Source organism: Palaemon carinicauda, chromosome 42 (assembly GCF_036898095.1).
Source record: "Palaemon carinicauda isolate YSFRI2023 chromosome 42, ASM3689809v2, whole genome shotgun sequence".
Taxonomy (NCBI): domain Eukaryota; kingdom Metazoa; phylum Arthropoda; class Malacostraca; order Decapoda; family Palaemonidae; genus Palaemon; species Palaemon carinicauda.
The window spans coordinates 6,498,724-6,516,683 of record NC_090766.1 but is presented as its reverse complement, the minus strand read 5'-3'; the positions used below and the strand labels follow the sequence as shown (position 1 = coordinate 6,516,683).

Genomic DNA, 17,960 nt, shown 5'->3' with positions numbered 1-17,960 from the left:
GATGCGCAGACGGGATGTAAATAGTCGTTCGATTCCATTGCTCGAGTACGGAAAATTCAATATATTTTCATTTAGTTAGAATTTCCTATGGAGATGATTAATAGATAATAATATACAGAGTCTAAGCGACCCCTTGCAACTATGGATGCGCAGACGGGATGTAAATAGTCGTTCGATTCCATTGCTCGAGTACAGAAAATTCAATATATTTTCATTTAGTTAGAATTTCCTATGGAGATGATTAACAGATAATAATATACAGAGTCTAAGCGACCCCTTGCAACTATGGATGCGCAGACGGGATGTAAATAGTCGTTCGATTCCATTGCTCGAGTACAGAAAATTCAATATATTTTCATTTAGTTAGAATTTCCTATGGAGATGATTAACAGATAATAATATACAGAGTCTAAGCGACCCCTTGCAACTATGGATGCGCAGACGGGATGTAAATAGTCGTTCGATTCCATTGCTCGAGTACGGAAAATTCAATATATTTTCATTTAGTTAGAATTTCCTATGGAGATGATTAATAGATAATAATATACAGAGTCTAAGCGACCCCTTGCAACTATGGATGCGCAGACGGGATGTAAATAGTCGTTCGATTCCATTGCTCGAGTACAGAAAATTCAATATATTTTCATTTAGTTAGAATTTCCTATGGAGATGATTAACAGATAATAATATACAGAGTCTAAGCGACCCCTTGCAACTATGGATGCGCAGACGGGATGTAAATAGTCGTTCGATTCCATTGCTCGAGTACAGAAAATTCAATATATTTTCATTTAGTTAGAATTTCCTATGGAGATGATTAACAGATAATAATATACAGAGTCTAAGCGACCCCTTGCAACTATGGATGCGCAGACGGGATGTAAATAGTCGTTCGATTCCATTGCTCGAGTACGGAAAATTCAATATATTTTCATTTAGTTAGAATTTCCTATGGAGATGATTAATAGATAATAATATACAGAGTCTAAGCGACCCCTTGCAACTATGGATGCGCAGACGGGATGTAAATAGTCGTTCGATTCCATTGCTCGAGTACGGAAAATTCAATATATTTTCATTTAGTTAGAATTTCCTATGGAGATGATTAACAGATAATAATATACAGAGTCTAAGCGACCCCTTGCAACTATGGATGCGCAGACGGGATGTAAATAGTCGTTCGATTCCATTGCTCGAGTACAGAAAATTCAATATATTTTCATTTAGTTAGAATTTCCTATGGAGATGATTAATAGATAATAATATACAGAGTCTAAGCGACCCCTTGCAACTATGGATGCGCAGACGGGATGTAAATAGTCGTTCGATTCCATTGCTCGAGTACGGAAAATTCAATATATTTTCATTTAGTTAGAATTTCCTATGGAGATGATTAATAGATAATAATATACAGAGTCTAAGCGAGTCCTTGCAACTATGGATGCGCAGACGGGATGTAAATAGTTGTTCGATTCCATTGCTCGAGTACGGAAAATTCAATATATTTTCATTTAGTTAGAATTTCCTATGGAGATGATTAATAGATAATAATATACAGAGTCTAAGCGACCCCTTTTGCAACTATGGATGCGCAGACGGGATGTAAATAGTCGTTCGATTCCATTGCTCGAGTACGGAAAATTCAAATTCATTTAGTTAGAATTTCCTATTATTATTATTATTATTACTTACTAAGCTACAACCCTAGTTGGAAAAGCAGTATGCTATAAGCCCAGGGGCTCCAACAGGGAAAATAGCTCAGTGCGAAAAGGAAAAAAGGAAAATAAAATATTCTAAGAGAGTAACAACAATAAATATCTCCTATGGAGATGATTAATAGATAATAATATAAATTAATTTAATCCTGAAATGAAAATCTAATTATAAAGTATTTATGCATTTTAACGAAACCAAATCCATTTGAACGAAACCGAACGAAAATTCCCCTATAGTACTAGAGCCGCCTCGTTTTCCGCCATCGTCGGGACGACCATATGAACGCGACTTCTTCTAGCAGGAGGATTGTTGTGATATGAAACGAGCGGAATAATGACGGATCTTTCTGTGGTGAATGAAATAGAAAAAGAATACAAACAATTAGAGGAGAGTAATGCGTGGAATCAAGTGTATCAGGTGCGTCTTTTGCCCCCCCTGTGTTTAAGAAAAATCTAAAAAAGGGGGGTTAACAGAAGCAGCAGCGGTGTGTGTGTGTGTTTGTGTTTGTGTGTCTGTGCGGTGCCCACCTGCTATAGTAATGCCTTAGCCTATATTTCTAGGAAATAGGGTCGTGACTTTAGGGGCTTGGGGCGTTTTTATGGGCGGTTGTTTCTCACATAGGCGTTTAATTAGTCTTTTGATAAGTAGGGGAATATATATATATAGGCTTTAGCGTCGTAGGCTTGGATTTGGCCTACGTAGGCTTGCGTAGACTTCCTGTGTCAGATAAGATAAAAATATATATTATTCAACGAATTATTCATAATTATGATTTTATTCTTCATTTAATACTTAATTAATTATAGACTAGTTTTGCTAAATGTGTCTAGATTAGATTCTATTATGTAGTAAACCTATCATATGTCTTCCTATCATAAATGGATTATTTTTAACCTAGTAATGATTTTATCCATGAAATTTAAATTTATATTGACCTATTATGTTTATTATTAAATTTGCTAACTTATTCAAATCACAACCCTGTTTTTTACAAGAGTCCCTAGGTTAGGTTAGGTTTCAGCTCTCCGACGTTAGGCATTTTGTTATATTTTTTTACTAACTGAGCCTATTTTATTTTATTTTTTCCTTATTTTTTTGTTTGAATTATGGTTGCATATTTAAATCATTTTTTTGGGATAAAATTTTAATCTTAAAGTAATGGCCTGCCTTATTATAAGTTGCTGTCGTAATTGCGAAAGAATTAGATGTCATCGTATGTACAAAAGTAAATTATACTTTCCCTAATGTATACAAATAATTTGATATCTGAACCGAAGATTGTTGCAGTTAAGATAGAAAGAAATTATATTACAGTACTACGTAATTAAGGGGTAATACGGACAACTTGTTAAAATCTTCTGGATAGATAGGTCCATGCTCGCTTTGACATTATATTCAATATCTTTAATAGTGGCCAATAATTAAAATAGTAACCAGCAGGTGTATGTATGATAGCGGCCCCTTGTATGTGTAATGACGGCTGGCTAAAAATACGGCAGTTTAAGGGGGTTGTAGGGGGTTGTTAGCCCCTCGTTAGGTACATAGGAAAGGTTAGGTTAGGTAGGGGAAATTTAGGTTAGGTGGTATTCTTTTGTTGAGGTTTTGCAGAAAAACTGCCTAGGGAATTGGAAGAAAATTTAAATTTTCTATGCACCCGGGAGGAACTGGCCACTTATATACAAAGGCTCCGTAAGCAGATAAGCCTAGTTGTCTAACCTATACTAATCCGATAGATATACAAAATAAGTTGTATACTAGAACTATCCTAAGCTAGTACTTGTATGATGCTTACAAATCTACCACGGAGATGCCGTTATGTTAGCATTATCGTAGGTCAAAATATGAATTTATATTTACCCTGTTAGTTAGTACTCTTCAACTATTGATGTTTGCATCTCTGGAGAAATGGAACAATTTAGACATAGTTACTGATCTTAAAATTTTTTTAATTTTTTTTCCATTTAAATTTTTAGTTTTTATATTATTTCATATTTTCTCTTTGTTAGGCTGCTTTCCCTATTGGAGGTCTTTAGCTTAAATTATTTAACTTTTTTAGTTAGGCCTATAACCTGGTTAATTGTAATAATAATATCCTAATTTTAAGCATAAGTTTTCCTTGCCTCGGGGGCTACTGAAACCTCATTATGCACTTCCCTTGGTCGTATCTTGTTTTATTTACTCTGTCGAAGTGAAGTTCTGTATTTTCCTTTATTCTCTATTTTACGATAATGTCTAAATATCTTGTTTTATTCCCTTTGTCGAAGAATTTGCTATATTTTCCTTCATTCTATGTTTTACGATAACGTCTAAATGAATTGAAAAAGGTTACATTGCTGATGGGCACAGCATGCGATAGACGGCCACCCTTTTCAGGGTATGGCTGCCTTAAATTGTAATAGGATATTGCCACCTTCATGGTTTTATCATTGTCATTATGATGAAATACCGAGTTTAATAGTTCAACTCTCGTTTGGCCCACACCGAGGGCACGTTCTCAAATAAAAGGTGAAGAACCAGTTAGGAAAGTTCTATCGTTAGCTGTCATTTTTAATTATTGCCATGTTAAAGTTCTTCATCCTTACTCGAAAGTTGATTGTAGTCTTTATATGAGTATTATTGCTATTATTTTTCTCTTCCAGATTTCATGTAATTTTGCCGACTATAGAGTCATGTAATTTTAAAGAAAATAGAGAAAACTTATTAGATTTTGACATGAGAAAAAGACCTGTCAGGAAAACAGCAATGTATTTAATCCCTTTTCTGTTTTTAATTTGACTGATATCAGAATGATGTATAAGCCTTTTCTAACAACTACATTATTGGCTATGAATATATAGTGTAGCCCGCAGTACTGAATATGCAACTCGTGGAACTGTATTTATTTGCCCCCAAGTTGAAATAGTTACCATCTCTGTCAGATAACTGTAGTATTTGAGCATGCTGTGTGCTCAGCTCAACTAAAACCAAGTAAATTCTTTGTGTATCTTAACATTCGATTTAGTAATAATAGAAATTCTAAATATTTGACAGTACTCTGCAGTACATGGTGTTCTATTCACAGTCCCTGAGTAACGTGATCAGAATGATATATTTTACTTTTTAAGCTTAATTTTTCAAGAGTCAAGTATTTATATATAATTCCGGTAACATATATTTATATGTTACTCAGCAAAATTGGCGTGTGTGATGGTATCATTACAAAGATGCAGAGAAATGTTTAAATTCTCAAAGTTTTGATTCCGATTACTCATTCTGTCTCAGTCTTCTGAGTTGTAGTTCTCCCCTTTTAGTGTGAAACTATCAAAAAAATTAATTTTGGGGAATTGGGATAGAAGTATATGCTCGAGTTTTGAAAGCTTGAGTGGTATGTTTAAAGCCAGCACGCTTTGTCCTTAATTTATATTAAGTATTTCTATTTTATTTAGATCAAGCCACACGTGTCATTGATTACCCAACTAAGTATTGCTGCTTCAGATTAAAATGTCCATAAGTAAAAAAAAAGTATAAAAGCAGCAAAGAACAAAAAGCATAAATAAATAAGGCAAATATAAACATAATGCCCCTTTACATAAAGTACCATGTATGTTCCTATACTGTATTTATTTTCATTTATGCGACAGTTTTATAGAACTTTTATTAAGGAAATACATAGTGGCATGATGTACTTGATTAATAAGTACTATGTAATGGCAATATTACTTTCATATTTCTCACATTATTAACTGGTATGATTCACAAACAAATAAACAAATCAGCTCAACAAAGAACTGCAGTACATTATACAGTATTGACAGCCGAAGAATTTGCTGCTTACTAATGTCATCTTGGAATAATAATCATGCAGATGCTTTAAAATGAATAGCACACACTTTCCTTTAAAACGAGTAGCGCACACTTCTTTCGATGACAAGAAATGAAATTCCATGTTGAAGTGATGTTTATATACCCTAGACATTCCTCTTCGGTAGATAAAGTACATCTTTTAATGTGCCATGTACACATTTCTATAGGAAGTACTATACTAAATATCCTTCTTACACTTTAGCTGCATTATTTCACCTTTTATTCTATCCCCTTTGGCCTTCCCACATAGCTCTCCAACTGCTACATCTTCACCTTGCTCCATTCGTCAAATTTCATTTATGAACTGACCCTTTGTGCAAGCCCTATGAGAGCTCTTTAAACTTCTCTGTATTATGTGTACTCTGATAATCAATTTCTTAATTGCTGTTTGTTTGCATATTTACTTATTTTTACCATTATGTAATTATGCTTTCATCATCTCCTTAACTCTTTTCACGTACAGACATTGCATTTAATGGAAGCTTGCGGGGTGAGTGTAGGCCCTATTGCCTTCTTCAATTAGGTGTGAATATTATGTGCTGTATAATGATAATATCCATAAAATTGAATTGTTGCTATGATAATTTTGAGTGTCTAAAATGATTGATGTTCTCAAATTTTTGAATAATTATTGATAATCATGTACAGTGCAAATAATATGAAAGGGGAGACGTTGCAGGGTTGAAAAACTAATTCACAGAAGTTACCGGCTATTAGGAAAAAACTGGGTTTTGCCATTTATGAGGCATTACAGCTGTAAGAGTCAGTAATGATGTAAGCTGAGCTGCAAGACATTTTGTGCCTTAGAATAAAGGATAAACTCCTTTACATTTGGGTACTGTATCACTGGTTCACCTATTGTTTTGATGGGATAGTAAGAAATGTGACTTGGGGTAACATTGCATGGTAGACTGGTGGTTATTTTAAGTGTATTAGGTATTCCAGGACACATTGTCCACTTTGAGAATTCACAGCTGAATGTCAGTTATCAGGAACCTGTGTTTATGAAATTTTATCCGTGAGGAAAATGTACATTACCTTTCCATTTATTCAGGGCATATGACCATGTTCAGTTTCAGTTAATGCATCTTTTCAGAGGATCTTGTGTGGCTTTTTAGCAATTCTTTAATGGTCTCTTTATTATTTCTTACTCTCTAAAGATCATTAGGAGTTGTGTTATGTCAGATTAGGCTTTCTGGAAACCTTATCCTCTTGGTAACATTGAGAACTGAAGCCAGTTTCAGTACTTCAAATTTTCCCACCTCATTTCTTAACCCTTTTACTGGTATGTTTCACAAAACTCATCCCTTTACCCCCATGGATGTACTGGTACGTCCTTGCAAAAAACTGCTATTTACATTTTTTTTGCATATTTTTGATAACTTTATGAGAAACTTCAGGCATTTTCCAAAAGAATGAGACCAACCTGACCTCGCTATGACAAAAATTAAGGCTGTTAGAGCAATTTAAAAAATATATATTGCAAAATGTGCTTGAAAAAAAAAAATGCCAGGGGGTTAAGGGTTGGAAGTTCCAAATAACCTGGGGGTAAAAGGGTTAATGTAAAAAGGACACATGTAAGAAAATTAATTTTGGCTTGGTGGTAATTTGTTGTCTTCAGTAATCGGATATTTAATTGTATGTTGGGTTGTATTTCACGGATAGGATGGCTTAGAATGCAGGACTCCCTCCACTTCCAAGCTGTTGCTTTGTTCCGTAGTTTTATTCATTGTTCTTTTGGCAAGTGTTGTATCTGTGAAATTGATTCCTTTGATACAATAATCTAACTTTTTGTTGTCTGCTTGATGTAGCAGATTGACAAAGGACTTAGCTGTAATATGATGATACTTAATGCTTATGCTGTACTTTGATTGACATTATTTTTTTTATAGAAAAGTACAAGGAATAATGGGTACTGTATGTACAGCATATTTGAAGTAGATGACAATGGTATTCAAGGTTGAAAAGTTTGTTCATATGAAAATAAAAAATAGACATACAGACATTAATTTGCTGATCTTGGTAGCTTTTAATCAATTTTAATCTACAGTACTTTGTTACTGGTGTTAATGAGAGGTCTTGCTGACATGCGATGTCTCACGGAGAGGAGAAAAATCGCTATCCTTATTTGCCAACTTGCTGACGTTACGTTTGGTCGTTCCTTGAATGATTAAGGACCTACTGTGACGGTGCCGAGAGAGGGTGTGAACTCAATGTGACGTTGCCGAGAGAGGGTGTGAACTCAATGTGAAGGTGCCGAGAGAGGGTGTGAACTCAATGTGACGGTGCCGAGAGAGGGTGTGAACTCAATGTGACGGTGCCGAGAGAGGGTGTGAATTCAATGTGACGGTGCCGAGAGAGGGTGTGAACTAAGTCGTTTCCAATCTGCCTTTGAGTTCACACCCTCTCTCGGCACCGTCACACTACCAAATGTTTTGATGGTAATTTTCTCCTGTAGGTTTGTGTTCGGTCTCTCAACATTTGAGTTTGCTGATATTCATTCTCTCTCCATAGGCCTTCATGTCTCCTTATTTATTATCTGCCACGTATAATGAACTGCAACTCACGTAATCTACTGTAAGCATTATTTTGGGGTCTTGGTATTGTCCTCTTGGCTCATAGTTGCACCCGTTTTTTGTTATTTTTCTGTACCTCCTTTACGTTGTGTCCATCTCGACCTGATTACCAGGCCTAATGGCCCAGAGCCTATTCCATTAATTGATTAATCATCCAAAGTTTTACACATCCTTAACTCTACGGTCAGCCCTCTCATTTTATCTTGCCTTGTGATCAAGCATTAAGTAGGGCTACCTTTCTTCCTGGCCCCACTCAGAGAGTAATGTCATAAGGTGTGCTTTTATTTTCTTACCAAAGTGGCATTCTCTGGTTTAACTGACTGATTTAACATGGGCCATATCGTAGTTTATGATATTAAGGGAGTGTGGTAGCGGTTTGCTTTTGTTCGATATCTTATTGATCCATCCATCCATATACCAAAGGCACTTCCCCCAATTTTGAGGGGTAGCCGACATCAACAAAGAAACAAAACAAAAAGGGGACCTCTACTCTCTACGTTCCTTCAGCCTATTGATAATGCAGCTTATTTGTTGTGTGGCTTCTCGTTTTTCCCTGATACAGTCTTCTATTTATCATCTGCTTTTTACAGTTTACCACATAGAAGTTTATGCTTTGTTTTCCTATACTTGGTTTGTAGACTCCTGAGGTTTGGTGGGGGAAATTTAAAGAATTAAGTTCTCCCTTGATTCGTCCCATCTATGTATGGCCTCCGTCTCGGTTAAGAATAGCTCAGGGATTGATATGTCTTAAAAATATGATACTTGGGCGAAGGAGAGTGAATGTTTTCAATCAAGAAAAGAAAGTCACTGTAGAATATATCTTTTGATCATCAAATATGTTAGAATATCGGCCTTTCTCTTCCATCTTTTTGGCAAGATCAATATCTTTTCATACTGGACCTTTGAAGTTGTCTTCACAAGTTATGCAGACTTGCTGTGGCATTTTTGTTACAGTCAATTGCCCACTGTTCACTCCATCTTTGTCAGTATCTTCTTGTGTTGTTTCTCCTGTCCCAGATCTATTGTGAAAAGGAACAGGTGGTTGATATGATTTTTATTTGAGACGTCCATGCTGAGAATCACAGAACCTCAGTGTCTTCTAAATCAGGAAATGTTATTACCAGTCAAATAAGGTCATCTTTTATTCCTTTTACATTACTTCCAAGACTTATGAAGTATTTTAGCTAATAAAAAGTTAACAATGTGACTTGATGAGATTTTCAGGTCTTGAGCATTATAATTGTTATCTATGGGAAAACTATATGACCCAAAGGAGAATAGCACCTTTTTAAGAACTCATAACTCCTTCAGAATGGTAGTGGAACAAATGAGTGAAGTTGTAGGGAAGACTAGGCTATATGATCTGATAGATGACTGATGCTTCAGGAAATATAAGGACAGTAAGATAGATTGTAATAAAGAATTGGCTGTATGAAGGGATTTGAAGATTTTTTTCATCAAAGCGTGTATAGATTAGATTAAGGGTGTTTAACCAGGGCTAAAAATGACTGACTAAGACAACTAGCACTAAGATAGTTCCTTTTCTCAGAACTGGAATGACAGGTTTTGAAGATTCTTTGGTCATTGCCATGAAATTCATCATAGATTTTGTACATACTGTACATTGTTCAAAGTGCATTTCCTTTATTATACTTGGAAGAATGGATCTCTTATTATCCGTTTTTAGTTGGGAAAAAAAACATTGGAATGTGGAAGTATTATTTGTTCCGGCATTATATACAAACCATATGTTCTTTACGTAAGACCATTATTTTGGCGATAGCGGAAACTAGCCATTAAAGCTTTTGGGAGGTGTACCTACCCTCTGCTGGTCAGTGGAGGGGGTTAGCAGGGGTATACCAACCACCGTGCTCACACCAACAATAGTAAACAACCTCCATTTTTTAATTTGGCTTGGTGCAAGACGTAATCTTACTCTCCCATCAAAACCTTTTTAACTGGCTTACGTTTACTGTAGCACTCTCTGCTTCTGCTTGCGTTCGTTCCTACAGATCTGGCGTAGGAGCGAGAGCAATGGCAGACTGTTTTCCTTCCGTGTTTCTATTCAGGGACATCCCTTCGAGTGAACCCAGAAACTAGCTTGGGGTACGTTTTACAGGCAGCCCTCGATGTCACCTGTCAACTTGAACACTGCTTATAGACGGGAAGTATAGAGCGCTGCCTGGAGCTCTGCCTCCATGTGTTGGACAACTTCCTCCTTCCGCGGGAGAGTTGACCTCCACCAGGAGTTCGGCAACTTTTTCTTCCAAGGGAGAGTTATCTCCACAAACCACTGTCCGATAATCTTCCCTCTTACAGGGAGAATTGCCAACAGTGGTTGGTCGCCTTTTCTGCCTCCTGGAGATACACTCTTCACCTGAGTGGTTTCCCCCCAGGGGATTCCTCCAGCAGGAGTAGGATTAGTCCATGCCTCTTGCTGTTCGAAGCTTGGCAACAGAAGAGTTAAGTGACCGCTTGCAGTTCCTGCTCAGGGTATGAAACTTGTCTCGCAAGCAATTTCCCTTTATGGTCATTCCGCAGATGGTGATGTCTGTCGACTGCTTCGGGTCGTCGCCTCTCCCATCGACAAATCTCGTAGGCTATAACTCTTCGTGGATATTGCCGACACCATGCGCGTGGATTGTGCCCTCGTGGTTTCAGCCTCCTATGAGGGAGAAACTGCTTGTAGGCTATAACTCTATACACATTCTCCTCTATCCTCATACACAACACTGAGATTATCAAACAATTCTCTTTCAAGTGTTAACTGTTGCAATCTAATAGTTCAGTAGCTACTTGCCTCTTTGTAAGGGTAGAAGAGTCTTTAATTTATATATGAAAAATTTATTTTAATGTTATTCTTAAACATCTCTTTTAGTTTATTTCCTTATTGCCTTTCCTCACTGGGCTATTTCCCCTGTTGGAGCCTTAGGGCTTATAGCATCCTGCTTTTTCAGCTAGGGTTGTAGCCTTGCAAGTAATAATAATAATAATAATAATAATATTTTCCTACATTATGCCTGTGGGGCACAGCAAAGCTCATGGAACTTTGTGAGGCCATGCCCTTCGGGACCTGTGCATCATGGTTTAACCTGTTATGAGGAAGATACTGTTTGTAGGTTATAACTCCAAGGGGTTATTGCCCACATCGTGCCTGTTGGGTGGCCAAGCCCATTTGGACCTCTGCCTCATGATTTCAACCTGTTACAAGGCAGAAACTGCTGTTCTTCAAGTCAAGCACAGCCTTTTTATAGTTTAAATATGAAATATCTCTTTCGATGTTGTTACTGTTTTTAAAGTATTTTATTTTAATTGTTCATTATTTCTTATATCGTTTATTTCCTTTCCTCACTGGGCTATTTTTCCTTGTTGGAGCCCTTGAGCTTAAAGCATCTTGCTTTTCCAACTAAGGTTGTAGCATAGCTAGTAATAATAATAATGCCCTGGAAACTGGCTATATATAAAATGATCTGCACCCAAGGCCCCTCTCCACTCAAGCAAGGACCAGGGAGGGCAAGGCAATGGCTGCAGATGACTCAGCAGATAGATTTATAGGCTCTCCCAAAATCCCATCCTTAGGTCACAATGATGGTGAAGTTACAGACACTACAAGAAACTATCGAGGGTGAGCGGGCCTTGAACTCCAGTCCAGCAGATCACCAGGCTATCATAACCCAATCTGTTTAATAATAATACCTCCCACCAAAGGAGTGAGTCTCCTCACTAAAGATGTAAGGTTTGCCTTCATCAGACCTAGTTGCAAATCTAGAAAGTTATTTTAATTTTTTCCCTGGCTACAAACCCGTAATTCTTAATGATAATCCTGCTTCATATCAACCCCACTTTCTATATCTTAGTGGCAGGAGAAAGACTGAACAGTCAGTATACGGAGTGTTTGGGGATAACCCCACTCTGTTAGTGGCAGGGGAAAGAATGAATAGTCAGTATACTGAGTGTTTAGGGATATTAACCCCACTCTCTATCTCTCAGTGGCAGGAGAAAGACTGAATAGTCAGTATACTGAGTGTTTGGGGATATCAACCCCACTCTCTGTTAGTGGCAGGGGAAAGACTGAATAGTCAGTATACTGAGTGTTTGGGGATATCAACCCCACTCTCTGTTAGTGGCAGGGGAAAGACTGAATAGTCAGTATACTGATTGTTTGTGGATATTCCCCTTGGCTTACCATGCCCAAATATATTGGAGCCTTGGTCATTTCAACTTTGCTGTGGCTATATCTACGAGAAAGATTATGGCTTTTGTATTATAGATTTTTTATACCTGTTTGCATAGAATTGCCAAAAAGTTGTGTATTTTTGTGGCCAAAGTAAGACTACTTTGTGTACAAATCTGTGCAACATAGAGTTCCTTATGTTTGTGTAGTTGCTATTAAAGATTAAAGAACATACTATTTGTTTAGTATTAATAGTTTTTTATGAATGCACATTGCCATCAATCTTTAAAAGATTTGTTTTTGTTTTTACAGCGTGTGCGAAGTGAAGGGTCGTACAATTTGCCTTGTACTGCAGCCAAATCCGGGATAAACAAATCCCTCAACCGTTACAGAGATGTGCTCCCCTATGATCACACCAGGATAGTCATCTCTGGCTCCAATACAGATTATATAAATGCATCTCTTGTCAAGGTAATTGTTCCAGTCCAGTTCTCCTTTTATTTTGTTCATTCTCAAAATGTTTATGGTCTGCTAATTATTGTGAATTATGCTTTGTTCTTCATTTAACCCCTATTGTTGTGAATTATGCTTTGTACTTCATTTAACCCCTATTGTTGTGAATTATGCTTTGTTCTTCATTTAACCCCTATTGTTGTGAATTATGCTTTGTTCTTCATTTAACCCCTATTGTTGTGAATTATGCTTTGTTCTTCATTTAACCCCTATTGTTGTGAATTATGCTGTTCTTCTTCATTTAACCCCTATTGTTGTGAATTATGCTTTGTTCTTCATTTAACCCCTATTGTTGTGAATTATGCTTTGTTCTTCATTTAACCCCTATTGTTGTGAATTATGCTTTGTTCTTCATTTAACCCCTGATTTCATTTAACCTTTACAGGTGGAATGTGTAAACAGATCGTACATATTAGCCCAGGGACCACTGCCGCAAACATCGCCTCATTTTTGGCTGATGGTATGGCAGCAAAGAGTGAAAGGGATTATAATGTTGAACAAGATCATTGAAAAAAATCAGGTGAGTTTAGTTGGGACTTAGTTTTTGTACTTCTTGCTATTGCATTGTGTAGGTTTGTTTGATATTTATATTTCTGGTATTGCGAGCTATAAGTTGGTGGAATTTTTTCACCGACGATTTTCTTTATTTAATGCTGAATCAAGGATGTGTACTGTATTTTAGTTTATGGTACAAAAATGAAATATACTGTAGATTTGTTCTGGCACTAGATACAAACCTTAAATAGGGAGTATTTTTTTTGGAACTAACTGAAAACCACCCGTTAAGACAAAGGGACTGGGAACCCCCTCTCTTTTAATTTTTTTCCTGAGAAATATGAAAGAAGAGGAGCTGAGGGGAGAGTGACTGCTCCCCACACTCTAGTTTTGGGGTGTCTGAATGTATGTGGATGTAGTGCGATAGAGAGTCAAAGATGTGGGAATAGAAGGATGGATATGTTAGCCTTGTGTGAGACAAAGATAAAAGGGAAGGGTGAAGTGACTGGTAGAGTGTCTGGGACTGAAAGGGGAAGAGCAAGAGAGGGTTTGGCTTTATTGCAGAGTGAAAGGATGACAAAGTAGTGGAATGGAAGGAGGTATCATCTAGGTTAATGTGGGTAAGGGTTAGTTTGGGTAAGGAATGTTGGGCTTTTGTTCGTGCATATGGGCCAGGTTGTGAGAAAGGTGAAGAACAGTGGAATGAGTCATTGGGAGGCATGGCGTACCAGGTGAAAATGAGAGTGGTGAGAGACTGGTGGATATGTGAGTTGAGAAAGAGTTGGTAATAAGTTGTAGTTTAAAAAAAAAAATAGATAATAACAAGTATACATGGGTAACAGTGGCAACTTGAAGAGTGGTAGAAAGGGAATTAATGGGTTGTGTGTTGATAACTAGATGGATGTTTGGAAGATTGAAAGATGTGCCCATGATAAGGGGTATGGCTAACTGTGTCTAATCATTTTTTTGGTTGAAGGAAAATAAAAGTTGTAGCAAAAGAGTGGAGGGGACGATGTAAAAGGGAGGTAGTGAAGGTTGAAGAGTTAATAAAACCAGAGGTAAAAAGGGAATATCAAGAAAGGTTGGAAGAAACTGGTAATTTTTCTCTTACTAAACTTGCTGTAAGAGAAAATTTTGTTGGGATTGCACATGACGTGTGGCAAGAGGATTGTTGGAGGGAACATGAGGAAGGGTAGTGAATGGTGGAATGAATAAGTGAAGATAAAAGTGGAAGAGAAAAAGAGGGCATTTGAAGAATGGCTGCAGAATAAGTGTAGAGAAGTATGAAAGATATAAAGAAAAATGTGGAAGTAAAATGTAAGGTAGCTGAGGCAAAGATGGTGGCTGACTAGAGGTGGGGTCCAGGATTGGATTGTGCCACATATATCTCCTGGAAATGAGGGCAGCCTTTCTAGCCCTCAAGCACTTCCATCAGCTCCTTTCAGGGCACTCCTTGATGTTGAGGAGCAACATGATGGTAGTGTCACACACATACAAACGAGGAAGTACTCATTCATAGTCCCTATTCCAACTGGTTGTAGAATTCTTCAGATGGACGGAAAACAATTTGGTAGCTCTTACATCTCGGTTCATTCCAGGGAAGAATAAACAGGAGGACTCGGATAGTAGGCTCCAAATGGTCCCTTGAAACAACAGATAGCCATCAAAGTTTTGACTGTGGGGTTTGCAGATAATCAAACTGTTTGCAACATCCCTCAAACAAGAACTTCAAGTGTACTGCTCTCCAGTACCGGACCCACAGGCGTTTTGTCAAGACGCCTTCCAACACTCTTGGGACAGGGTGGACATCTATGCATTCCCCCTTCTGCCTAGTAAGGATGCTTTTAAAGTCCGGGCATCTTACAGCTTGGTTCTTTCCAGGGAAGAATGAACAGGAGGACTTGAATAGTAGGCTCCAAATGGTCCTTGAAACAACAGATAGCCATGAAAGTTTTGACTTTGTGGGGTTTGCAGACAATCAAACTGTTTGCAACATCCCTCAAACAAAAGCTTCTGGTGTATTGCTCTCCAGTACCGGACCAACAGGCGTTTTGTCAAGATGCCTTTCAACACTCTTGGGACAGGGTGGATATCTATGCATTCCCCCCTTCTGCCTAGTAAGGATGCTTTTAAAGTCAGAGCATCTCAAGATCTGTTGATGTCCCTAATATCTCTGCTGTGGGATCATGGAGCATGGTTTCTCGACCTATATCTGCTCACAGAGACACTGAAGGAACTCCCCTCACTTTCTGATCTCAGACAACCACACATGAAGATATTCCATCAAGCGATTCCATCGCTTCATCTTCACATCTGGAGGTTATCCAACAATTGCTTAAAAAGAAAGGCTTTTCGAGAACAGTTGCGAAGAGAATGGCAGGATACTTCCGGGAGTGGTCTGCCTCTGTATATCATGAAAAGTGGTCTGTCTTTTGTGGCTGGTGATGTGAACGGATTATCGCTCCTCTCAGTGCCACTATTCCAACAATAGAGTAGTTCTTATAGTACCTCAGGGAGGAAAAAACTTTGTTCAGTGTCCACAGTAAACGGCTATCCCTCGGCCTTTAGCTTCATATTGAAGCTGAATAAAGTTAACATTTTCTCCTTGATGGAGTTGTCTCTACTCACATGAAATTTTGAGCGCACGTACCCTCAGTCAGAAGTCAGACCATCTCCTTGAAACCCTGTTAAGGTTCTATGTTCACTGAATGGAGAACCTTACGAACCTTTTCGTTAAGCCTCAAATTGAAACTTGACCCTGAAAATGTTCTTCCTTCTAATCCTGGTCTCTGGGAAGAGAGTCTGTGAACTTTATGGTCTGTCCTATGACATCGCCCATTCAAGGAGATGAGGCCATTGTCACTCAGTTTTGTCCGTAAGTTTGTAGCCAAGCCTCAAAATCTAACTAGCATTCTAGATTCGGGCTCTTCTGGATTGAGAGTCTCCGGTCTGTAACTGATGATTCTGATCAGTGGGTAGAGGAGGTACTTGTAAAGAACTAAAAGAGCCGTCCCACAGATCAACGGGCTCTTCATAAGCACAGGGAAGAATAAAAGGTATATCCCGAAGAACTCGATATCTTCCTGGATCAGGCAAGTAATTTAGAGAACCATTCAACAAGACCCAGTCGCTTTTCCCATGCCCATGACTTCTAAGGTTATCAGTACATCCTTAGCGTTCAAAAAGGATTTTGACGCAGGTGTTACAAGCAGGCGTGTGGAAATGACAGACTATATTCACAGCCCACTACCTACAAGACATAATGTTCTCCTTAGGCCCTATGGTGGCTGTGCAAAACCTGGTCAACTAACACCTCAGCTCCCTTGTATGACAAGTAGCAGTTGGTTGAGGGCAGATGTTACGTGCTAGTAGGACTAGAATGGATTTGTGAGTGACTGGCCACTTCCTATATCTATCTCCCTTCCCTTTGGGCTCAGCTGCCGAGGAACTCGGCAAGCTGACCTCCTTTGACTGCAGGTGGGTACCATGCTCTTTGCGTAACCTGATGTATATGTATGTCCCCGTCTTCCAAGCGAGGTGGAGTCTGGCAATGCCTAGGTTAAGTGAGAGATGTATCTCCAACCTTACGCTTACCTGGTCAAGTCACGTTGCTAAATTCTACGCTAGCACCTTATGCCCAGGATGTCCTTTAGGATCACGAGGTGTCAGGGTTCCATCTAAACAGTATGTATGTAGCAAAGAGGGACACCCCAGAACAGTCTCCAGCCAGTTGGTTTTAGGGACTTCCACCCACCATGAGGGGAGTCTCCTGTGTAAAGAGCATAATGTTTGTATCTAGTGCTAGAACAAATGACAAATTTGGAATTATTTGTATTTTTCCTAACTATACAAACCTGAAGCTCTTTACACATACTGGTCCTGCTATCACCTTACCCCATTAATCCTGCTGCAATTTTAAAGCAACAGTGTTTAGTAGTGCTCGGTATCCCCTCTCCCACTAACTAGTGCAGGGTAGTTACACCTTGCAAAATCTTAATGGCTAGTTTTCACCTAGTGGCAAAATAATACTCCTTATTTAACCCTTTTACCCCCAAAAGGACATACTGGTACGTTTCACAAAAGCCATCCCTTTACCCCCGTGGACGTACCGGTACGTCCTTGCAAAAAATGCTATAAATTTTTTTTCTTTTTTTTCATATTTTTGATGATATTTTGAGAAAATTCAGGCATTTTCCAAGAGAATGAGACCAACCTGACCTCTCTATGACAAAAATTAAGGCTGTTAGATCAATTTAAAAAAAAATATACTGCAAAATGTGCTGGGAATAAAATAACCCCCTGGGGGTTAAGGGTTGGAAATTTCCAAATAGCCTGGGTGTAAAAGGGTTAAAGAGTTTCAGTTTTGTTTAGTTAGGAAAAATACAAGTTTTTCCAAATTTGTCCTATCTTGCATATTTTAATACTTTGCATTGTATGTCACAGATAAAATGCCATCAGTATTGGCCTGTTGGGACCAGCGAAGGCGGGGAAGATTCCATGGATATATCGACAGCAGGCCTTAAAGTAGACCTCCTCAATGTTGATCATCATTCGCACTACAACTATACTACTCTTAGGTTTGTTTGTTTTTTATTTCGATAGTTTTAATAGCATTCATGTCTCCTGTGCAAATATTGCCCTTG

At 38.1% G+C, this 17,960-nt stretch overlaps 2 protein-coding genes across 3 annotated transcripts in view; one reads left to right on the top strand and one right to left on the bottom strand.

Annotated features, from left to right (window-relative positions):
• Positions 1–17,960, bottom strand: part of LOC137632738 (uncharacterized) — a 190,286-nt gene that overhangs the window by 38,296 nt on the left and 134,030 nt on the right. The gene's annotated exons all lie outside the window — the stretch shown is intronic.
• LOC137632769 (tyrosine-protein phosphatase non-receptor type 2-like) overlaps positions 1,987–17,960 on the top strand; it is a 61,981-nt gene continuing 46,007 nt past the window's right edge. For both annotated transcript variants that reach the window (XM_068364851.1, XM_068364850.1), the window contains exons 1-4: positions 1,987–2,133; positions 12,622–12,780; positions 13,208–13,342; positions 17,761–17,894. In XM_068364851.1, coding sequence (XP_068220952.1) covers positions 2,050–2,133; positions 12,622–12,780; positions 13,208–13,342; positions 17,761–17,894 — 512 coding nt within the window. In that variant the 5' untranslated portion in view covers positions 1,987–2,049. The remainder of the gene's footprint in view (positions 2,134–12,621; positions 12,781–13,207; positions 13,343–17,760; positions 17,895–17,960) is intronic.